Below are 21,480 nucleotides of genomic sequence, written 5' to 3' on the forward strand. Positions count from 1 at the left end.
CCAGCAAATAATTGAGGACATAGGTTGCAAACCAGTCAGAAGACTGATGGGGGAAAAAAAAGAGCAAGTGTGTCATTAATTTTAATTAATAGTGGAGATGTTGAGTTGCAGACAGGCAGAACAAAAAGACTGCTAAACAAGTCGTGATCACTGTCTCGGCTGCCAAGGTTAGACTGTGAGCAATCATGCATGATGGGAGAAGCAATCTGGGTGGTTGGGGTAAGGAGGAAGCTGGGACAGGGAGTGGGAGGGATAGCAGTGTAGTGTGTGGGCAGTAAAGTGCTGCTTGTGGATGTTAACAGAGATGAGGTGGAGAGAGGGTAGGGCAGGTGGTTCAGTCTGGAGGTTGATGGACGGCAGGGTATGGCAGAGGGAGAGGGGAGGAGGAGCAGAAAAGGAGAGAAGTAGAATGACAGTGGAGGTGTTGGTGGATTAGAAGGCTGTGTAGTCTTGGAGTTGGAACAGGGAAGGTGATAGGTGGGTAAAGGACAGTAACTAACAAAGTTTAAGGCCAGGAGAGTTACAGGAACATAAGATATATTCCAGGGAGAGTTTTTATCCACACAATTCATTGGGAGGAAGGATACAGGTGGCACAGGCTGTGAAGTTGTCATTTAAATGAAGAACGTCATGTTGGACCATTGTGCTCAGCACCTGTTTCTTGACAACAGTTTGCCAGTGGCCATTCAGACACGCAGCTTGTTGGTTGTCATGTAGAATGTAGCACTGTGGTTGCAGGTTAGCTTGTGACTGGTTTCACAGGTTGCCCTACCATTGATGGGATAGGTGATGCTTGTGACCAGATTGGACTAGACTGGTGGGAGAATGTATGGGACAGGTCTTGCATCTAGGTCTTGCACCCAGGTCTGGATCCTTGTGGCAAGTGGTTGGGATAGAGAGTGGTGTAGGGATGGACTAGGATGTTGTGCAACACCTACCCAATCCACCCACCCATGGATTCCTAGTCCAGTCCTGTGACAGGCTTATCCTATCAAATCCTAGGCCACCTGTGCAAGCAGCCATGTCACCCTGCTGCTCTGCTGCAAACCTTGGTCAGCTTTTTATATTGGTATAACTGCCAACTAGCTGTCCACCAGGATGAATGGCCACCATCAAACTGTGGCCAATAGCAATGCTCCATAACACATCATGCAGCTGAACATAATGTGCTTGATTTTAATTGCTGCTTCACAATCCATGCCATCTGGATCCTCCCCTCCACCACCAGCTTTTCTGAAGCTCCTGTAATTATTCCAGCCTCAACCTATGGTAACCTACTGTCCCCACTCCCTCCACCCAACAGTTTCACCCCCTCTGTCCTATCACCTCATCCCTATTCACATCCCCTCACTCTCACTGTGTGCTGCCTTTGTCAACACACCAGCCAGTTTCTGGCATTCCCTGCTCCACTCCTCCCATCCCCCACTCCCTTTCCCTAACTCCCTGCCCCACAGCCTCCTGATGCTGCACTTTGGTGGCAACCTTGTCATGCTCCATCTAGTTCCCGCACACTCTGCCAAACCAGACAGCACTGAATTTTTGAAAATGAAGTCACAGAACCAGTGGGTAAAGATTTATATTTAGAGAAGTTGCAGGTAAAACCTACCAAACACAAATAGTAGAAGAGTAAACTAAACAGTTTTTACAGCAATGAATAATGAACCAGCAATACATTGACTATGGCCAGTTACATTTAATTCTGTTCTCCATTTGAAATAGTTCTTGTTTTGTAGTGAAGTATTTCACACAACTTCAGTACATTATTCTGATGGTTTACAAAAGAAGTGATTAACCTCTACTGGTATGATATGAGGCAGGCATTTGATGAAAATACATGTACATTACTAATGGATTTAATTTACCTATCCCCAGCAATAAAATAAAAATAATATCAATTTACTTTCCTATAACTTTTTTTGATCATAACCCATTCTTAACATTATTTTCTATAACATCAGCTGGCAATGATACCTTGAAATTCAAAGCTTCTAGGGAAAGACCAACGATCTCATTGATCATATTTCATTTCTTCTTATTTCAGGCATTAAATGATTGGACTACAAAATCATTTTTAATTAACTTTATTTTCACAAATTTCAGTACAAAATGTGTTGTAAATAATGAACAACATGTGCATTCAAGAATAAATAATTGCTAAAGATCGTAGCTTCATAAAACAACCAACAGGAATAATATTTTTGAGTAAAGGCCTTGTTTTTGCTTTTGAAAGAAAGCCTAATACAAATTAGTGTGCCATTGTCACTAATACAGCTTCTAAAAATATGGTAATCATGTATCAGAAACTACTCTGGATCTGAGATGATTACAAACAATGAAAACAAACAAAAAAATTGTATCCAGTCTTTAGTCACAATGTGACTTTTGCAGTACAATACTGCTCTGATATGTCAGTACATTTCTTATAACTTAACACACTATTACACAGATTTTGTCCTTTTTTTTCATCTTCAAACTAGGAAAATAAAAAGTTTGAAACATAAGCATTGTAAATACAGTTGTAGCTTCTGCAAATGAAACTAGAGACCATAAAGGAATACTTCTACATTAGGATTCCTGGATCGGTGGCCAATAACTCTCCTATATTTGGGGTTTGATGGCATCATCACCTGCAACAAACAGTCATGAAAACTTTAACATAATAAAGTGGCATAGTTGTTTTGATAATGGAAAATAATAATAATAATCTGTTATACAAAAATAGTGAGAATTTGGAATGAAAAACTGAATGAAGGGTAAGACATCACCAATAAAGTTGGGAAGAGGGGAAAAAATGGAATAAATTGTTTCACATTTGTAGATGACTTTGCTATACTTTCTGAAAAATGTTACATCTGCTGTAACACAAAGTAATCTTTTAGAATAAATAGCAAGCAGGGCCAGCTTAAGAATTTCTGCACAGAAAACTTTTAAAAATACAACAAAATTCGCAGTGGTTAGACACTGGACTCGCATTCGGGAGGACGGCGGTTCAATCCCGCGTCCGGCCATCCTGATTTAGGTTTTCCGTGATTTCCCTAAATCACTCCAGGCAAATGCCGGGATGGTTCCTCTGAAAGGGCACGGCCGACTTCCTTCCCTAATCCGATGAGACCGATGACCACGCTGTCTGGTCTCCTTCCCCAAACCAACCAACCAACCAACCAACAACAAAATTGCTGAAAACAGACATTAGCCAAACTGAAAACTTTTAAAAATTTAAATATCTTTGGGAAATTATCCAAGAAAATGGTTTGGAAAAACCTGCTACAGAGGAAAGGCTACATAGAATGGGAAGGCATATAGCATAACCAAAAACTTTTAGAATAAAAAGTCTAAAAATGCAAAAATAAGGCATTATAATACAGTAGTGCAACCAAAATGTCTAGCATTAAACTAACATTTAGGTAAAAATATGTCTAAAAACAAAGATGATGTGACTTACCAAACGAAAGTGCTGGCAAGTCGATAGACACACAAACAAACACAAACATACACACAAAATTCAAGCTTTCGCAACCAATGGTTGCTTCATCAGGAAAGAGGGAAGGAGAGGGAAAGATGAAAGGATGTGGGTTTTAAGGGAGAGGGTAAGGAGTCATTCCAATCCCGGGAGCGGAAAGACTTACCTTAGGGGGAAAAAAGGACAGGTATACACACTCGCACACACACCCATATCCAACCGCACATACACAGACACAACCAGACATTTGTAAAGGCAAAGAGTTTCGGCCGAAGCATTGGAAGCAGTGTATCTATTTTGGAGGAGAGTATCTCGAAGGAGGCCATGCACATTAAGTAAAAGGTAAACATAGAACAATTTTGTGGACAAAGTTCTGGAATTTTTTTAACAGTCCTAATATGTGTAATGTTGCACACATTCATTGAAGGTGTGTGCAGCAAAACAAAGCCATTCTCGCAGGCCAGTCACATGAGCTTCCACAGCAAGCAAATGTAAGACTACGCGGTGGTGGTCCCTTCCTCAGTTGCTGTTATCTGACACATCTGGACTGTTTCCTGTGTTTTTGTGATATTAATACTATACTTGTACTTTCCACCACCTCTTGCCCATACAGATTATGAAATACATGTCAACGTGCTGACCTTCAGTTTAGTGATTGTGTTCTGTTGTGTTTTAGATGCACTACATACTGGTGACAAGTAGTTCCCTGGGCGCCAATAAAAATCTCTGTCTACTATACAAATTGCTTCATCTTACTGCATCTTTGTTCTTGTCTTTCCATTTAATCTAACTCCTAACACACAATAACTTGAAATATGCTATTGGCAGTTGGCACTCTCTTCTGTAGACCATTTCAGTTTCTTTGATGCTCAGATGAATATTTCGCAATGAACTATTTTTGTTTGATTCATGACTAATTGATAATTTCCATTGTTGTCACACAAGTTACTTATGTTCAAAAACATCGTGACCTGAAGTGAGGGTCCCAACCTTCACAAGAAGGTAGTCGCAGTTTTGGCTCACCAAGCTCTACCATGAATGCCAGATTTACTGACCTTTAGCAGCAACAGCAGTCACAACACACAATAGCAGCAACAGAACTTGATTGAGCTCTTAATTCATTCAGAGGAACAGGAACAGCAGCAGCATCAACTGTACTTGATCATGCACTTAACTGTTTCACCATTGCAGTAGTCACAGTTGCTATCAGCTATCCCAGCTCTCCAGCCATTTAATGAAACTCAAAAGGACTGGGAAGTATATTAGTAATGCCTCATACAACATCTTTAGGCAAGTGAGGTGAAATGTCCAGATTACCAAGTCTTTTTTCTGTCTACAAATCCTCAGTAGGTTCAAGAGTTAGCCTCTCTGTGCCATTATCTGGCATTTTCTTTCTATTTTATGAGTATTTTTCGAAAAAATTGCATGTGGTATCAGTAAATCTATAACTCTTACAACATCACAAGTCAGAAGCTGTAAGTTATTCAGTTTGAACTGTGAAACTGCAAGAGTTGAGTTGAAAATATGAGTGTGGAATAGTATATGTGGAAAGTTTAATTCATGATGTAGTGCATCTACTGGACATCGCTCACAATGACACCCTTTGCTACCGAATAGCCTGGGCTGTTTTTCTTTGCATTCTAAATGGGAATGTCCACATTATGAAGATGAGTGTCATAAGTGTCTTCACAAAGATCACACTGTGGAACTGTTGTAGCACAGCAGACATCAGCCAGTGGCCTCATCTGATACAAGTTAACATTTAAATGACTTATTTTTGATACTGGCACACCAGTCTCAGTTATAAGCCATTCTACATACTTTAGGCCAAGTACACCCTCTCTCAGTAAGTGCAGTTAACATTATGGGTGTGCAGCCACCATGAAGTGCCACATCTATGATGTGTGAAATTCATGAATGCTTATAGAAACTCATGGGCACTTATAATCAGGTGTCCGCAGACATTGTCTGATTGTGCCAAGATCCATCAGTCAAAAATATTTTGCCCTTCATATTCCGCTTTTGGATTTTCATTACGTCATACAGTGCATTCCCTCAAGCTCATCTTTATCCTGTGCTGCCACAGATAATTTGTACAAAATTCGCACCACTGTTTGAACCTGCTTTGGGGTAAGCAAGTTGATTTTCAGGCCCATATTTTATCAAAAGCCAACAGCATGCCCTACATTTAGCAAAGCCTGACTATTCCATTGGCCATTGCGGATGAGATTAAAATGGAGCTAGATTAACTAGAACAACAGATTTTGTCTCTCATTTCCTCTAGTCAATGGGAGTCATTATTAGTGGTAGTCAGGAATTCTGGGGGGCTCTCTTTGGTCATTAAATCTTAAAGCAAACCCTTGACTCATTCAGACAAACTTTTTTCAAAACTTTCAGGAGGTAAACTGCTTTCCAAAACTGATCTCACAGATACATATTTTCAGTTACATATTGATGAACACTCACATAAAATATTAGTCTTGAATGTGCCAGTCTGAAAGCATTGCTTTAATAGGTACCATTTTGAAATGGTTAGTGCCTGCGCCATATTACAAAGTTTTATTAAGCAGACAACTGCATGAATTCACACTTTGTGTAAAGTCTCTTGACACTATTCTAGTCACTGGTTGTACAACAGCTGAAGTTTTGTGCCATCACCACCTGGTTTTAGTGGTCCTTACACACAGAGGACTTGTGTGTAGCTTATGCACCTTCTTTCAGTCAGTGGTTACTCAGTTAGGGTGTATTCTCAATGAGGAACACTTCAGCCCACCACAGAAGATGCAGAGGTTATTCAAAATATGCCTGTACCCAAATCGATCAACAGCCTTCAAGTATTCCTCAGAAAAGTGAATCACTATGCGAAATTTATTCCCCAGACAACCTCAGTAGCAGACCCACTAAATCCTTTCCATAAAATGTAATTTTCATTTCAATAGTCTGAAGAGTAATCATGCTTTTCAGAAGATAAAATCAGCTTCTGTGCTAAGCTCTATCCTGCCTTCTTAGAGGTCCGCATCCATCAATGGTTGAAGCCCAGAGGTGCTCCTTTATGGGCTTCCTCACAGGATGTCAAACTCCTGTGACCAACTCAATTTATGAAGCAACAAAATTCCACGTGGGGATTCTGGGGTAAACACGTACATCCGGGGTGGATCCAGGGTCTGCCATGGAACAGCAGGGACACTAGCTGGTGTTGGTGGCTATAACATATCAGATATAGCATCGACACTGCCACTAACTGTGGCTGCAGCACCCAGGTCAATGGCCTCCCTGATCAGGGAGTCCAGCAACACCACCGGCACAGTCACATTGTAGTCTCTGTATAACAAGGTCCCAATAGACGGCCACCTGGTCCTTCTTTCCCATGAACTGTGGGACGCACTCTTTGACGTCAATCTGGCTTCACCAACAGTTAAATCGCTTGCCATGCCATGTCTCAAACGAGTGCCTCCGCATCCAAAAATATCCAGGTTTAAGCAAGAAACTCTAGATCCAGCACCAGCATAGCTTTTGGTCCCAGACATCTTCCCAGAGCCTCCCGTCAGGACATTATCTAGCTCACGACTATTTCTATCATCTCATCCTCCCACACACTTAACTAGACAGATACTGGCTCTACATCCTCGTTCAAGATGAGAGGGATTTAGTAACTTTGCTGAACATGCAAATGGATGATACAAATGTATCAGTATGTGTAATATTACACGTGCATGGTGAGGGCAACTCAAGCAGAAACAGCCAATATCGCAGGCTAATGAAACAGCAGGCAAATGTAAGATGCCTACTCCAGTCGCTTCCTCAACTACTGTTCTTCGACTTGCCTGTACTTGTGGGTTCTGCAATGACAACTGTTTACTGTGTGTTTAGTGCAATGATCGTTGAACTTGAGGTTTCCATCACCTCCTACCTATGTGGAAGTTTGATTACGAAACACATGCTATCCAGGTAAGTTATACTTTGAACTTATTCTTCTACTCTGGAATGACCTCAGAGTAATTTATTTGTGGCTCAGATTAATATTTTGGCTAGAACTATTATTGTTTGGTTTGCAGACTGACAAATTTCAAGGATCACAACAGTGTGACCCATCATTCTTTTAGGTTATCTGTTAGCGAATACTGAGTGTAAAATACTGGCAACAATACGTAACAAACTAGTGACACAAAAATGGTTTCTAGAATAGATCAAAATAACTTTCAAGCTTCTCATACTAAGTTTTAGCTTAATGTGACTGTCATTTGCCAAGAGAAAGGTAGGCAATGCTATCAACCAGATGGTTCAAATCAGAATCTTCTTTCCCACAACCATCTACTTTCAATATACTTACCAGTGATTACCTTTACATATTCCCCATGACTGTAAAATTATAATCAGCCTTCATAAACTGGTTGTAAACAACAAAACATACATACCTTGTTGACAAAGTGAACCACACCATCATTGGACACATGATCACAACTGGTAATGGCAGCTCCTCCCATATGAATGCGACCCTCATAGTCTCGGCGGAGGGGAAGAGGCCCACCAAGTGATTCTGCTCGACTGGAGAAGGGCCACGTAGCTACACTTACTCCAGAGCAGCAAAGCACCTCTGAGGAATAATAAAGGAATTAACCACACATTGACTTCCATTCGTCCCAGAGACAGCCACTCAAAAATTGCCCAAAAAGTGTCTACATACCTGGTAAAATGTGCTTGCGTAGAACATGAGTTAGCAGCTCCTTGTCTGATGTGAGTGTGTCCATCTGTGGCTCTGGAATGCGAGCAAAAACCTCATCTGATGGTGCTAGGAGAGTAAATGGACTGTTTTCTTTCAGTTCAGATATCAGGCCAGTTTCCTGTAATATGAGGATATACTTAAATTAGCTATCAATATACAAGAAATACACATTTCAGTTGCTATTATTATAAATCAAACAAAATGTTTCACTTTAAAAAAATACCAAATTTGTAAGCCAAAATAATTTTTTTTAATGTTTGCAGAGTACTAACACTACTCAAAATTTAAAATATGACTTGTTTAACATCTGCTTCTAACTCAAGAGCACATAAATGAGCCAGTAGTTATCAATAACAACAGAAATATTTATTTAGAGCTTAATTCAATAACGAACTCAAACAACAAAAGACAATATTCAACTTATGCTCATTATGATGTAGTTAAAAATCAGTAAGCCTCCATACCTATACAATAAATTCTTCAAAAGCCAAGAAAAATTACGTCATGTGAAGTGCTAGCACCCTGACACCCTCTGCATGCCCTGACAGCATTCCATTCCTGCTCTGCACAGTTCAGTGTAGCTATATTTACAAGCCATTCAGATGAAGTCTTGTCCTTGCTCTCCAGTATTCAGCAATAGAAAGTATTCTTGGGTAGCAAGTATGTCATCCTTGTGCATGTAGTCAGTGTCCATTGCAGCACAAAGTCAAGCATATTCTTCCATTACCACTATGTGCAATACAGCTGCAAGGATAGCTAGTATTTACTATCACTGACCACGATAACCAGCCACCGTGTGACCTGATGGCCACCTCCGTGGTTACCACAGCTAAAATATTCCAGTATGGATTTGGCAGTGTTTAACATGTATTGCAGCATCCTTACTCCAGGCATCACCCAGAATCATTTCTTTAAACTGAACTGTGATTCATTTGAGAACATTATTAAAGCAGACATAATGTCAGATTAAGATGAAGTCAATCCTTGCTGACAAACAAAAGCTAAACTAAATCAATACAGACCTGCACAAGAGGAAAATTCACTAAATTTCAAAGCAATAATTTTCCTGCAGAATTGTCAAAAAGCACAAAGAATTTGGTCCTGCAAAAATCCATCACTGGAATATGACACCATACTTGAAAAATGCTTGTTCAAAGATCCTACTTATCTCTTCAAATGGATGCAGGAAAAATAGATATAGGAATACGCCACAGTTAAACTGAAAACTAAATTGAAGACTTCTTAACAAGCAGTTCCCATTCACTCTCAATGGGAAAATACTGTCATAAGGGAAAGTAGTACCTGGCACATATAAAGGAAATGTGACAGGACTGTTACTTTTCACAATTAACTGTCATTTTCAGTTCTTCAAGACTTTTACATATCCATCTGTAGTGTAAATGAGAGGCCATGAGTATAAAAGTGTTCTGATATGATGGGACTTCATCAGTTGGCAAGCATTTAGTGCAAAAATTAGCACTCCAATGGAAGATGCTACAAGAAAGGTGTCATGCGGTGATGTGGAGAGCTTTATCCTAAAAAATCTTAAAAAAAATTCTAATAAAGCGAAGCACTAATTCCTCCAATACAAATCTCTGCTAATGACAACACAAAAAAATTACATAAAAATTGGATTTAAACAATGCTGGAGACGGAAAATAGATAATCTTCCTTTGAGAGATAGAACAGGAAGGGTAAAAATATGTATGATATGTTATATACACTGAATAATACACCATATGGGCATTTGCATATTACTAATTCTGATATAGACCGCCCCAGCTCTATACTACAGGTCCCATTTATAACATTCACTATGACTCTGCACAAGCTTTCAACAATATGCTCTACCTATGTCCAGTTGGGAAACAGTTTTGAAAAACAAAATGCGGATATCTGTTTTGGAAAAAATGTGGATATCTGAAGCATTATCAAGATATGAAGCAATTTGCATACAAGTAGCAGATATGACCCTGTTCACCAAATGTCATATCTTCTTAGCCTGCTAAATATCTTCTGCAACTTTAGGAAAGCCCATGCGCAGCAATTAATGTGGGACAGCACCCTTCTTTAGTGGTAAGATGATGTCTTTTACCTTTTCTCTCACATGCACAATGGCGGTGACACTTTCTCTTATGTTAAGTCAACAGACAAGGCTTTGATAACACTCAGACCTCATATTTCAGCCATCCTGCACCAGAATTACTCACTACATCTGACAAAAGCATCGGGACAGGCTACTTGCTTAGTGCCTGCTACACCTAACTTGATACAGATACATTGTTGCAACATAGTAAAAAAAAGTGGAGACATCTTCATTTCCTAGCAACTGTTAAGTAATTTAGTTTAGGTTTCCAGTTCATACTCAGCTGGCACAACCAGCATAATGACACTGCTACAACAAATAAAAACATCTTCATATATTGTAAGTTATCACAAATTTAATATTTACTAAACATACCTGCAGTAGTCTCAAAAATGTGCTGAAATTTCCACTAGCTTCAAGCAGCTGTACTGCATCACCTGCAGGTGGTACCAGAAGACGGTCCACCTGGTGAATCAGTCCTCCACAAGCATGTTCATCAAGGTTTGTTATTCGTGCACACTGAACTGTGGCTCGCTTCCCCAGCAATGTGAAATGTGGCATCTGAAATATGTTTTGTTATCAGACAACATTGATTTCTATACTGATTTTTTAGTAGAGTCATGTGAGCATAAGTTTCTTCTTCCGTTATCATCAGTATTGTTTTATGTTAAATAAAAATGTAAGCTGTGAGCCAAACTAACAGTGAACTTTCATCAGTGAAAGCTTAAAACTTTATCAATGACTTTTCACTCCTTCACTCTTCTTATGTAATTGATGCATTAAAATACATAGTTGTCAGTCCACCCCCCATCCCTCTCCCCCCTCCTTTCTGTGCCTCTTCTTTCTGCTTAATTTGCTACACCTTAAATGTCTTTTGATTTAATAAGAAATACATCCATTCTCCCAACATTCATCCAGTCAGTAGGAAAGGGATTAACATTTCTTCTTACACAAAGTATTCTGTGTACCATTCTATCAATAGTCAGCACATTTTAATGTCCATGAAAGGCACGTGTTCTATTTTGCATGGTAGTGACAGTTCTCTCATACAGTTCCTTGTAATAACTCAGACAGGAGATAAATCCATGTATTCCTATTTTATCAACTGAAATACAAATAATGTTCAATTTATCTATAACAAAGGAACTATGCTCTAACTATGATATAGCAGAAACTTAATTATACACGGAAAAAGGTGTCTAGATTTGTGTGTATTGTAAAAGCTTGAATGTCACTTCCGTCTTTTGAATTCCTTCAGTCAATGTTCCATTGTCACTGCTGTTAGGAAAATGAAACTTAGAAGCAATGCCACATTGACAGTGAAGCATTCCATTGACAGTGAGATCACTGGAGGCAAAAAATTAGGACAGCTGCAGAAGCATGGAGAAAGGAATTGGATACCGGGTGTGAACATTTAACCTCCAATCAGTAAAAGGTGCAGTGTCAGTCTTGTAGATATGTCATATTACTATTATTATTTTCTTTTTGTTCTCAGAGTCAGTGTAATCTATTCTTTAATGAGATGCTTACACTGGGATTTAAAGATACAAGAGTATGAATTTGTTTCGGGATCATCTTAAAAATGAACAACCTGACTGGTGATCATAATCAAATGAAATCATTTCTTGTTTACCCAATACACTTTAATTTTATTGTTATCTTCAATTTCCATCAACAGTGAGATCATCAGTGGGAGAGTGGTAGCTCTCTTGAAGGACAGTGGAAGAAATAAGAATACAATGTTCGAGAAAGATTGATGTGGTATAGGCATATGTCAAAGCTAAATATTTTTGGAGTATGTTCTCGATTTTAATATTTGTTGGACACTAGCTAGGATTATGGTTCACAAAATAATACCACCTTGAATGCTTTGGAATTATCAATCTCTTCTGGCCTGACGACTTTAATCTGGAAAACTATACTATGCCTTTATGTCCTTTCAGTGCCCAATCTAATATTCATACAGCTGGTTATCAAGCTCAGCCTGCATTGTAGAATGAAGAGTTTTATTACAAAATCTCTCAAGCCAAGGGCCAGAATGAGGTATCTGCATTATCAGTAGCATCTTTTCTACCATCTTTGCATAGCAAAAGAGCACATTCTTCATTTCTTTTGAAATTTCTTCTATCACGCGAAAGTATTTACAACAGTTTCATCAAATTATTGACAGTGGCCATCTTTTCCAGGAGCCTTACATTATTTATTTTCCAGTTACAGCTCCGATTCCCATCTATCAGGTGGTCATTTGTTGTATAACATTTAAAAGAGTTCAAAAATTACTTCTTGACACATTCACATTTAAATTTTTGAAATTACCAGTTTCAACCATATCAAATGGGCAGTCTTAATCTTGTTGAGGACAATGATCTGTCACACACTGTGAGTGACAATGTGTGATCTATAACAAGGCTAAGACCTGTGCACTGTTCCTGACCTAAAGGCGACCATTTTACATGGTTTGAAGCTGTCACAAAAATTTTTCAATTCTTTCTGGGGAAAAAATTAATAAATATAGCATCACAAGTGCCTTCACATCATTATAAAGTCATATTTACAAAATTAATGGTTTCAATCTGCTTATGTAAAACTCAATATTTACACATCTAAAAACAAAGATGATGTGACTTACCAAACGAAAGTGCTGGCAGGTCGATAGACACACAAACAAACACAAACACACACACAAAATTCAAGCTTTCGCAACCAACGGTTGCTTCCCTTCCCTCTTTCCTGATGAAGCAACCGTTGGTTGCAAAAGCTTGAATTTTGTGTGTATGTTTGTGTGTCTATCGACCTGCCAGCGCTTTCGTTTGGTAAGTCACATCATCTTTGTTTTTAGATATATTTTTCCCACGTGGAATGTTTCCCTCTATTATATTCAATATTTACAAAGAAATATTTCTCAACTAGTAAGAATGATTGTCAGAAATACTATCATTGGATAGATAAAAAAAATCTACTTGCCATGCAGCATCAGGAAAACACACACATAAAAGATATTACATATGCAAGCTTTCAGAGCCATTGGCTCCTTCTTCTGCCAGAAGGGTATAGGAAAAGGAATGGTGAGCCTTTTCCTAAATCTTACCGGTCCTTATCCTTCACCCCGTTCCTTCCCCTTCAACCTTTCTGCCAGAAGAAGAAGCCACTGGCTCCAAAAGCTAGTATACATAATACCTTTTGAGTGAGTTTCTCTAGCCACTACTTGGTGAGTTGATTATTTTTGTCGATATAATCAGTTCAGAACTGCTCATCTTGCTTAATCAAAGATTTTCTGTAAGTTATAGCATTAAATCACCTATACACCGTTCATCATAAGAATAAACATGATATAAGCAAACACAAATGTGTGGATTGGTCAGCAACCGTAACACCTTTACACTAGTGATGTTACTCTTAAATATAGATCCTACTTATGAATTGGCTGTGTGGTTTTTAGTTTTAAAAAATCATGAACAGTCACAGTCTCTGCAAACGCTAGTTGTGCTCTGAGTGTGACGCTGTTAACGTCTACTGTGAAAAAAAAGTTGATGCTGCTTCCTGCCCCTGATGAAACATGTGTAGAACACCATGAAAATGGTGAGAAGTTTTTCTTAATATTTTCACAAGATTACAGAGAAAATCAGGTTTGAAGTTTTTCAAGAAACATTATTTACAAAGTTTAAGTCAATTTTGTAAACATGAAGCATGGCTTAATCAGTAGCATTGGAGAATGGTGAAACAAAATGAAATGTCGTGTGGCTAGGGACTCCAGTTGGGTAGGCCAGTCACTTGGTGCAAGTCTTTTGAGTTGACGCCACTTCGACAACTTGTGTGTTGATAGGGATGAGATGATGATGATTAGGACAACATGACATCCAGTCCCTGAGTGGCGAAAATCTCCGACCCAGCCGGGAATCGAACCCATGCCCCCTCGGCATGACCATCCGTCGCACTAACTACTCAGCTATGGGGGCGGACGAAAACGGTAATCAGTATTCTGTGAATCACTGGATCAGATCTCACTGTGGCCCTTTATATTTAAATGTGTAGGTATTTGAACTGAATGAAATGAAATTGAAGAAAAAATTTCATCAAATATATGCTAATCAATATATACTGAACATCATCTTTTATGAAAAATTCGCATATTCTGGTTTTGAATTACACCTCACACTTAAAATTCCAATTTTCATTGCAAATGTAAATTCTTAATAATCGACATTTTATAAAAGATTGTTGGTAAAGATTGTTTAAATTAAGAAAACATTACAAATTAATATTTTGGGGCAAAATAAAAATCAAATACTCTTTATTTGCACTATGTCGACTGTTTTATACCACATTTGTTGTCTCACTTAAGAAGAACATGGAGAACAGTAATTTTTATGGCATCAATTACTCTATTCAAATGCTGCATTTTTACATTTTCTACCATACCACTGCAATCAGAACCAAATAGAATTGATCTGGAGCCAGTTTAAGGAATTTATTGTGAGGAATAACTAGGCATTTAAGATGCCAGGCATAGTGGAACTAATGCACGAACCTCTGTCAGATGCCATTGCCAAAGAATGGCATGATGCACAACACCACGTCATAAAAGAACAGGAGAAAATGTGGTGCTTGCATGGCTTCATGGGTTTTATTGGTAACCACCTCATTATCAACATAACAGATGACAGTTCCATTGCTGTATTCCTCAGAACTGCATACGAAAGGAATTCCATATTGTAAGTAATACCTTCAGTGGCTTCAATATTTAACTATACAATAAAATCCCTGCAACATTATTTTACAACACTCATAGCTCACACAGAAAAATTATCTTGTGTTTCAAATACGAATTTTCATCACTCTTGCTTTTAATTACAATACCGTGTTCGCTAGGAACGAGAGCACGTTATGTTTTCTGTGTGGTCTCCCAAGAAGCATATTGCTGGAGTTTTGACACATTCTGTTTAAAATTAAATAACATCTGAAGCTATATTGTTTCTCTGCTCATTTCTTTTACATATTAATTGCAGCTGTTCACATCACAGCAGGTTAGTTAAATGAGGAGGTAAAGCTGTTGTCCCATATTCTCTCAGAGTCAATGTGTGCATAATACACACCATAAAATGTACTTTACTATACTTGAGACAGTTTGGTTTCTGCTCCACTTGAAATGAAATCTACCAAACATAGAAGAGTACATATTGTAATGTTTACATCAGGTTTGTTTTTATGATGAACACAGTATAAAAAATGATGAAACCACTGATGGTGCTGTGACGATAATTAGTCAAGAATGTTCTTGAAGTGATCTAGGAAAAACCTACAGTAGGATAATCAGATGAAGTCCCAAATCTTCCGTCCATCTAGTTCTTAACCACTGTCCCACCAGATTCAATATGCTCATTTCAGTTGGTCGGTATTTAGAAAATAGTAAATTAATTCTTCTTGTATAATGGCTGACTAAACACACAAAAATACAATAAAGAACCGTCCCCCAAAGTCAAGGTAAAAATTGAACAACAAAGGAACCCCATATCATGACAGCAGTTTGATAACTGATGTAAATACCTTAACCCATTTATTGATAAATAAACACCCACTGACTGCAGCAATATCCTGCTCATGCATATTCTAGTATACAGCTTTCATAAAATAAAGGCAAAAAATATGCAAGCTAATTTTGCAGAAAGCACAATATTAATATGAGTACTCACAGTAGCATATAGGTTTATCCTGAGGCTATGGCCTTCCAAACCAGATGCAATTTCTTTATTGTTTGTGATATCACATGAATGCACCTCAGGCTTTGCTGTATGGAAGAGGAGCAAGTTACGCAGATCCTCAGGACTTTTCCTTGCTAATTCAATTGCAGCAACTGCTTCAGGACGCCGCAGGGCATCATCACTTGGGGCAAATACAGTCACATTGTCTGCTGAATCGATTACACCAGCCAGACTAGCTTCCTTCAGCAGGCCAGCAAACTGTGTTAGGTTCTGTCGTTCCAAAACAGTTGTAACTGGCAGTCCTGAACACAGACACAAAATGATAAAAGTTGCTGAACTCACCAGAAATAGTACTTCATTCCACACTATCCTACTCACTCTCACTCAAAAACTTAATTCACAATAAATCCCTTATATCCCTGGGAAATAAAGTTATACAATGATCCACAAAGTGTTTTCTACCTTTATAACCCCACTGCCATTTTATCAGATTTATTTCAACAACTCTTCATTTACAGTTGTTCAACACACATAAACTGTAAACTTTGTTTGTATTAGTCACAAGTAATAGTCACTATACAAAGTAACTAAATTTATGAATTTACAGCGTCTTAGAATCAGTATACTGTTACTCAATAGGGAGCATATACTAGCATCTATATATAATGTAAGATTTATTTACAATTTCTTGTCGTACCTGAGTCAGGAAGAAGAATTTCTTCAATAACATGTATAATTCCATTTGTACCCATTATATCACGAGCTACAACTTGAGTTCCAGAACCCACAAACAGCTTTCCATCTTCAGAACGTTCTAGCATCAAAGGAGTTCCAACAGAAGTGTGTGTTGCTACTCGCTGTGTTACAGCACACGAACACAGTGTGTGTGTCAGCAAATGGTGACCCAAGACATCTAAAAAAAGTCATTAGATTTCTCAGTCAATAGTCTGACATTTTCATTTGAATCAATATTCATATCAAGAAGAAGACAGTGCTTTTCCAGAAAATGATCCCCTAATATAATCAGTACTTGACAAACATCAAAGAAAATGTGTCAATAAGGGAAAGGAGAAGGTTCTCTTAGTATAATGGAATGTATAAACTTATAGGTAATGTTATTGGTTCTGTAAGTAATACACTGTTCTGCAACAGGATAATAGCTTTAAATTCTTGTATTTAGACCCACAGAACTGTTCCAATTGAAATAACGATGAACACAGTTACTTACTCTTCAGGCAGGTATTGGATGCTGAGGAAAGCAGCCTGTCACGAATGGCAGGATCCATATTGTCAAAAGCTACATCAATAGGTGCAAACAGTGTCAGATGACCAGGTTCATTCAAAAGCTGCATTTGACCTGTACGCTCCAAGACTGTGGAGAAGAGAAGAGAAAATAAATACACATTGTAATGAACAGTGTACTCAAAAGTCTGCACAGAAGTATTTTCATTACCCAATGGTAAAGTAATTTAACAAAAATAAATGCAATTAATACAAATAAATAAAATTCTTTATTCTTCAATATCTGTGGAAACTACGAGGTGCATTCAAGTTCTAAGGCCTCCGATTTTTTTTCTCTGGACTGGAAAGAGATAGAAACATGCGCATTGTTTTAAAATGAGGCCGCGTTCATTGTCAATACGTCCCAGAGATGGCAGCACCGTACAGCAGATGGAATTTTACCAGCGGCGAGAATGAGAACTGTTTTAAATACTTAAAATGGCGACGTTTTCCTTACTTGAACAGCGTACAATCATTCATTTTCTGAATTTGCGTGGTGTGAAACCAATTGAAATTCATCGACAGTCGAAGGAGACATGTGGTGATGGAGTTATGGATGTGTCGAAAAAGCGTTCGTGGGAGCGACAGTTTAATGAAGGCAGAACATCGTGTGACAACAAACCGAAACAACCTCGGGCTCGCACAAGCCGGTCTGACAACATGATTGAGAAAGTGGAGATAATTGTTTTGGGGTATCGCCGAATGACTGTTGAACAGATCGCCTCCAGAGTTGGCATTTCTGTGGGTTCTGTGCACACAATCCTGCATGACGACCTGAAAATGCGAAAAGTGTCATCCAGGTGGGTGCCACAAATGCTGACGGACGACCACATGGCTGCCCGTATGGCATGTTGCCAAGCAATGTTGACGAGCAACGACAGCATGAATGGGACTTTCTTTTCGTTGGTTGTGACAATGGACGAGACGTGGATGCCATTTTTCAATCCAGAAACAAAGCGCCAGTCAGCTCAATGTAAGCACACAGATTCACCGCCACCAAAAAAATTTCTGGTTATCGCCAGTGCTGAAAAAATGATGGTGTCCATGTTCTGGGACAGCGAGGGCGTAATCCTTACCCATTGCGTTCCAAAGGGCACTATGGTAACAGGTGCATCCTACGAAAATGTTTTGAACAACAAATTCCTTCCTGCACTGCAACAAAAATGTCCGGGAAGGGCTGCGCGTGTGCTGTTTCACCAAGACAACGCACCCGCACATCGAGCTAACGTTAACGCAACAGTTTCTTCGTGATAACAACTTTGAAGTGATTCCTCATGCTCCCTACTCACCTGACCTGGCTCCTAGTGACATATGGCTTTTTCCAACAATGAAAGACACTCTCTGTGGCCGCACATTCACCAGCCGTGCTGCTATTGCCTCAGTGATTTTCCAGTGGTCAAAACAGACTCCTAAAGAAGCCTTTGCCACTGCCATGGAATCATGGTGTCAGCGTTGTGAAAAATGTGTACGTCTGCAGGGCGATTACGTCGAGAAGTAATGCCAGTTTCATCGATTTCGGGTGAGTAGTTAATTAGAAAAAAAATCAGAGGCCTTAGAACTTGAATGCACCTCGTAGGTAAAGAGCCAGTAGCAAGATACATCAATGAGGAATTCTGGAGGAGTTCTGGACAGGAGCATGTAGAAGTTCTCAGACTTAAAAGAACAGTAGCCGTGCACAATGTAGATATTGTAGTGGTGTCAGGGAATTGAGACAAACCTGTGGACCTATGGACACTATCAGAGGCCCTCATTAGGAAAACTTCTGGTTTTACTCACCTACATCAAAGTCACTTGTCCAGTAAATTTCCCAGTTATAACTAAACCCACAGTGGACAGTAGTTTTGGGATAGACTCTCTTCACAGTTCTGGATTTACAGTTTGTAAAACAGCAAAGGACTAAAATGCAACTTGCACAAGTGTTCTTACAGCCAACAAATAGGGATGTAATTGATTTTCAGCCACTCGGCCAATGGACTTAAACGCATGAGATATCATGTCATGACCACCACATGCAATAAAATGATGTCTGACAAGGCATGCCTAACACCCAATGTGGTTTTCTGGCAACTTATAAGACTCTCTATATCAGCTTCATGGCTGTCCCTTGAATATTTTGTGTCTGCTGCTGATGCATGTAATCACTGATGCTTCTCCCTTCCAGCTGGGCATCCCTGTGTGGGCCCCCAAGCTCAGATGCCCCCGAGTTTTATCTGTGGGACAACCACCAGCCACTGTGAGCCCATGACATATCCCATGGCCTTCCCTCTGCCCACAGATTTATGTGGCACCAGCAACATCAACTTTGCTTCCACCATCCTCGTAATAAGTGGCTGCCAGTTTCCCCATCCCTGCTGGACCCTCTAGTTCTGGAATGACTCATGAAGCTCCTACTGAGTGTCATCCTGCCCTGGCTTTTTGCAGAGACACCCACGAACATCGACCCACTATCTTTCCCGGTGGCAGCTCCTCTGGACCGCACACTATCTACATTGTTCTCTCCCTGTGGTCAATGCTCGGGCAGTGGGGTGACACCACCTGATGTTCCACGGAAACTGAGAAACTGAAGTTACTTTACTATCAACCACTGTAGCACCTGTACTCTGATGCTCATGCATGCCCTCCGATGGGGTCGTGCCAGACTTTAGCAAATAAAGTGGCGCACGGCAGCTCTGACACTCTTTGCTGTGTGTATGCTGCAAGTAGTGGACTGCACACCCTTAGTGCTATCGTATTGGCTATGGTGCTATGGTGGTGGACTCCATTTGTAATACAGGCTGTTTGTTTTAATATGAGACAGTTAAATATGTTGAAAACAATGTGCTGTATAAAAAAAAAATGTTCTACAAGACAAGTTAATACCAGTAAAGGGGACATCTGTCTGTGCTACAACTGGCCACCTCCTAACCACTCCTCATGCTTGGACAGAGTCAACTTCATATTTTCAAATGGCAAACCCTTATTTTATTGCATATTGGAATTATATGCCAAAAAATACATTACTCAAATCATTGTTTTCCATTCATGGTAGACAGCACTAATCAACAAATATCAAGTGTGGCTGTTTTGCAACTAAGAACTGACACATTTGATTTGACTCTACATTTTGTTTATGTTGTAAATTTAAATCTTTGTGTTCTGGTGGTTTATATCAATGTTTGAAAAATTAGTTGAGTGTTGCAAATGTGACATTTCTGGCAAATAAGCTACTTGTATAGCAACTTAGACTGCTGTTCCCTATGGGATTCATTGTGATGAGCCCCAATCGATGGAATGCTTCATTTTGGTGGACATTGTTAAATCCCACAATCAAGGTGATCGATTTCGGTACATTTCCATCCAACAGCCAAACTCCTGCGCTCACTGCTACACGACTACTGGCACAATACAACCCATAACCATTGCAATAAGGTAAAATGTCCATGAAGTGATAGTAACAGGTGCACCTGCCATGGGTACTCACCAAAATGAACCACCCCAGCAGTGAGAGGCATAGGAACTGACCAAAATCAAGCATCCCAATGATGAGAGGTAAGGGGACTCACTGATATCAAGCACACCGATGGGAACCCAGCAGTGAGAGGCATAGGAACTGACCAAAATCAAGCATCCCAATGATGAAAGGTAAGGGGACTCACTGATATCAAGCACACCGATGGGAACAAACTGTTACATCCATGTCGTTCCTGAATAATGCTACACAGTTTCTAACCAGACATCAAAACAGCTACCCATATTGTATTGCACAACCAAACAGCAACACTAAACTAAATGTCAAACATAAATATCAACCACATGAACACAAAGGTTTACATTTACATCATAAATGAAATATAGAATCAAATGCATCAGTTCTTATTTGCAAAAAAGGCATACTTGATATTTGTTGATTACAGTGTCTTCTACCTTGAATGGAAAACGGCTGTTTCAGTAAACTGTATGTATTCTTTGGAGTAGAATTCAAATATGCAATAAGAATGGGGTGATCCGTTTGAAAATACAAGGTAGATCCCACCTACGCAGGACAGATAGTTAGAAGGTGGTCAGTTGTAGCATGGTACACGCCAGGTGTTACCTGCTTCACCCACCGTCCCTGCTGTCGAGACATCTTCGCGGGTACCGGGCGTTGTTGGGCCAACCTCTCCCCAAGGGGAGTGGCGGGTTCAGCAGCGTTTACGGCGCACGAGGCGGAGGGTCAATGTGGAGGCTGGCCGTGTGGCGTCGCCCGCTCTGC

General features: G+C 39.5%; 1 protein-coding gene across 1 annotated transcript in view; it reads right to left on the minus strand.

Moving 5' to 3' along the window:
- Positions 1-2,065: 2,065 nt before the first annotated feature.
- The window catches only part of LOC124619537 (transforming growth factor-beta-induced protein ig-h3-like), a 120,749-nt gene continuing 101,334 nt past the window's right edge, over positions 2,066-21,480 (minus strand). Inside the window, exons 9-15 of the mRNA XM_047146003.1 lie at positions 17,197-17,340; positions 16,666-16,881; positions 15,960-16,270; positions 10,645-10,830; positions 8,145-8,301; positions 7,876-8,054; positions 2,066-2,627 (exon numbers count right to left, since the gene is read on the minus strand). Of these exons, the coding sequence (XP_047001959.1) occupies positions 2,538-2,627; positions 7,876-8,054; positions 8,145-8,301; positions 10,645-10,830; positions 15,960-16,270; positions 16,666-16,881; positions 17,197-17,340 (1,283 nt within the window). The 3' untranslated portion in view covers positions 2,066-2,537. The remainder of the gene's footprint in view (positions 2,628-7,875; positions 8,055-8,144; positions 8,302-10,644; positions 10,831-15,959; positions 16,271-16,665; positions 16,882-17,196; positions 17,341-21,480) is intronic.

This window comes from Schistocerca americana, chromosome 6, assembly GCF_021461395.2.
Source record: "Schistocerca americana isolate TAMUIC-IGC-003095 chromosome 6, iqSchAmer2.1, whole genome shotgun sequence".
Taxonomy (NCBI): domain Eukaryota; kingdom Metazoa; phylum Arthropoda; class Insecta; order Orthoptera; family Acrididae; genus Schistocerca; species Schistocerca americana.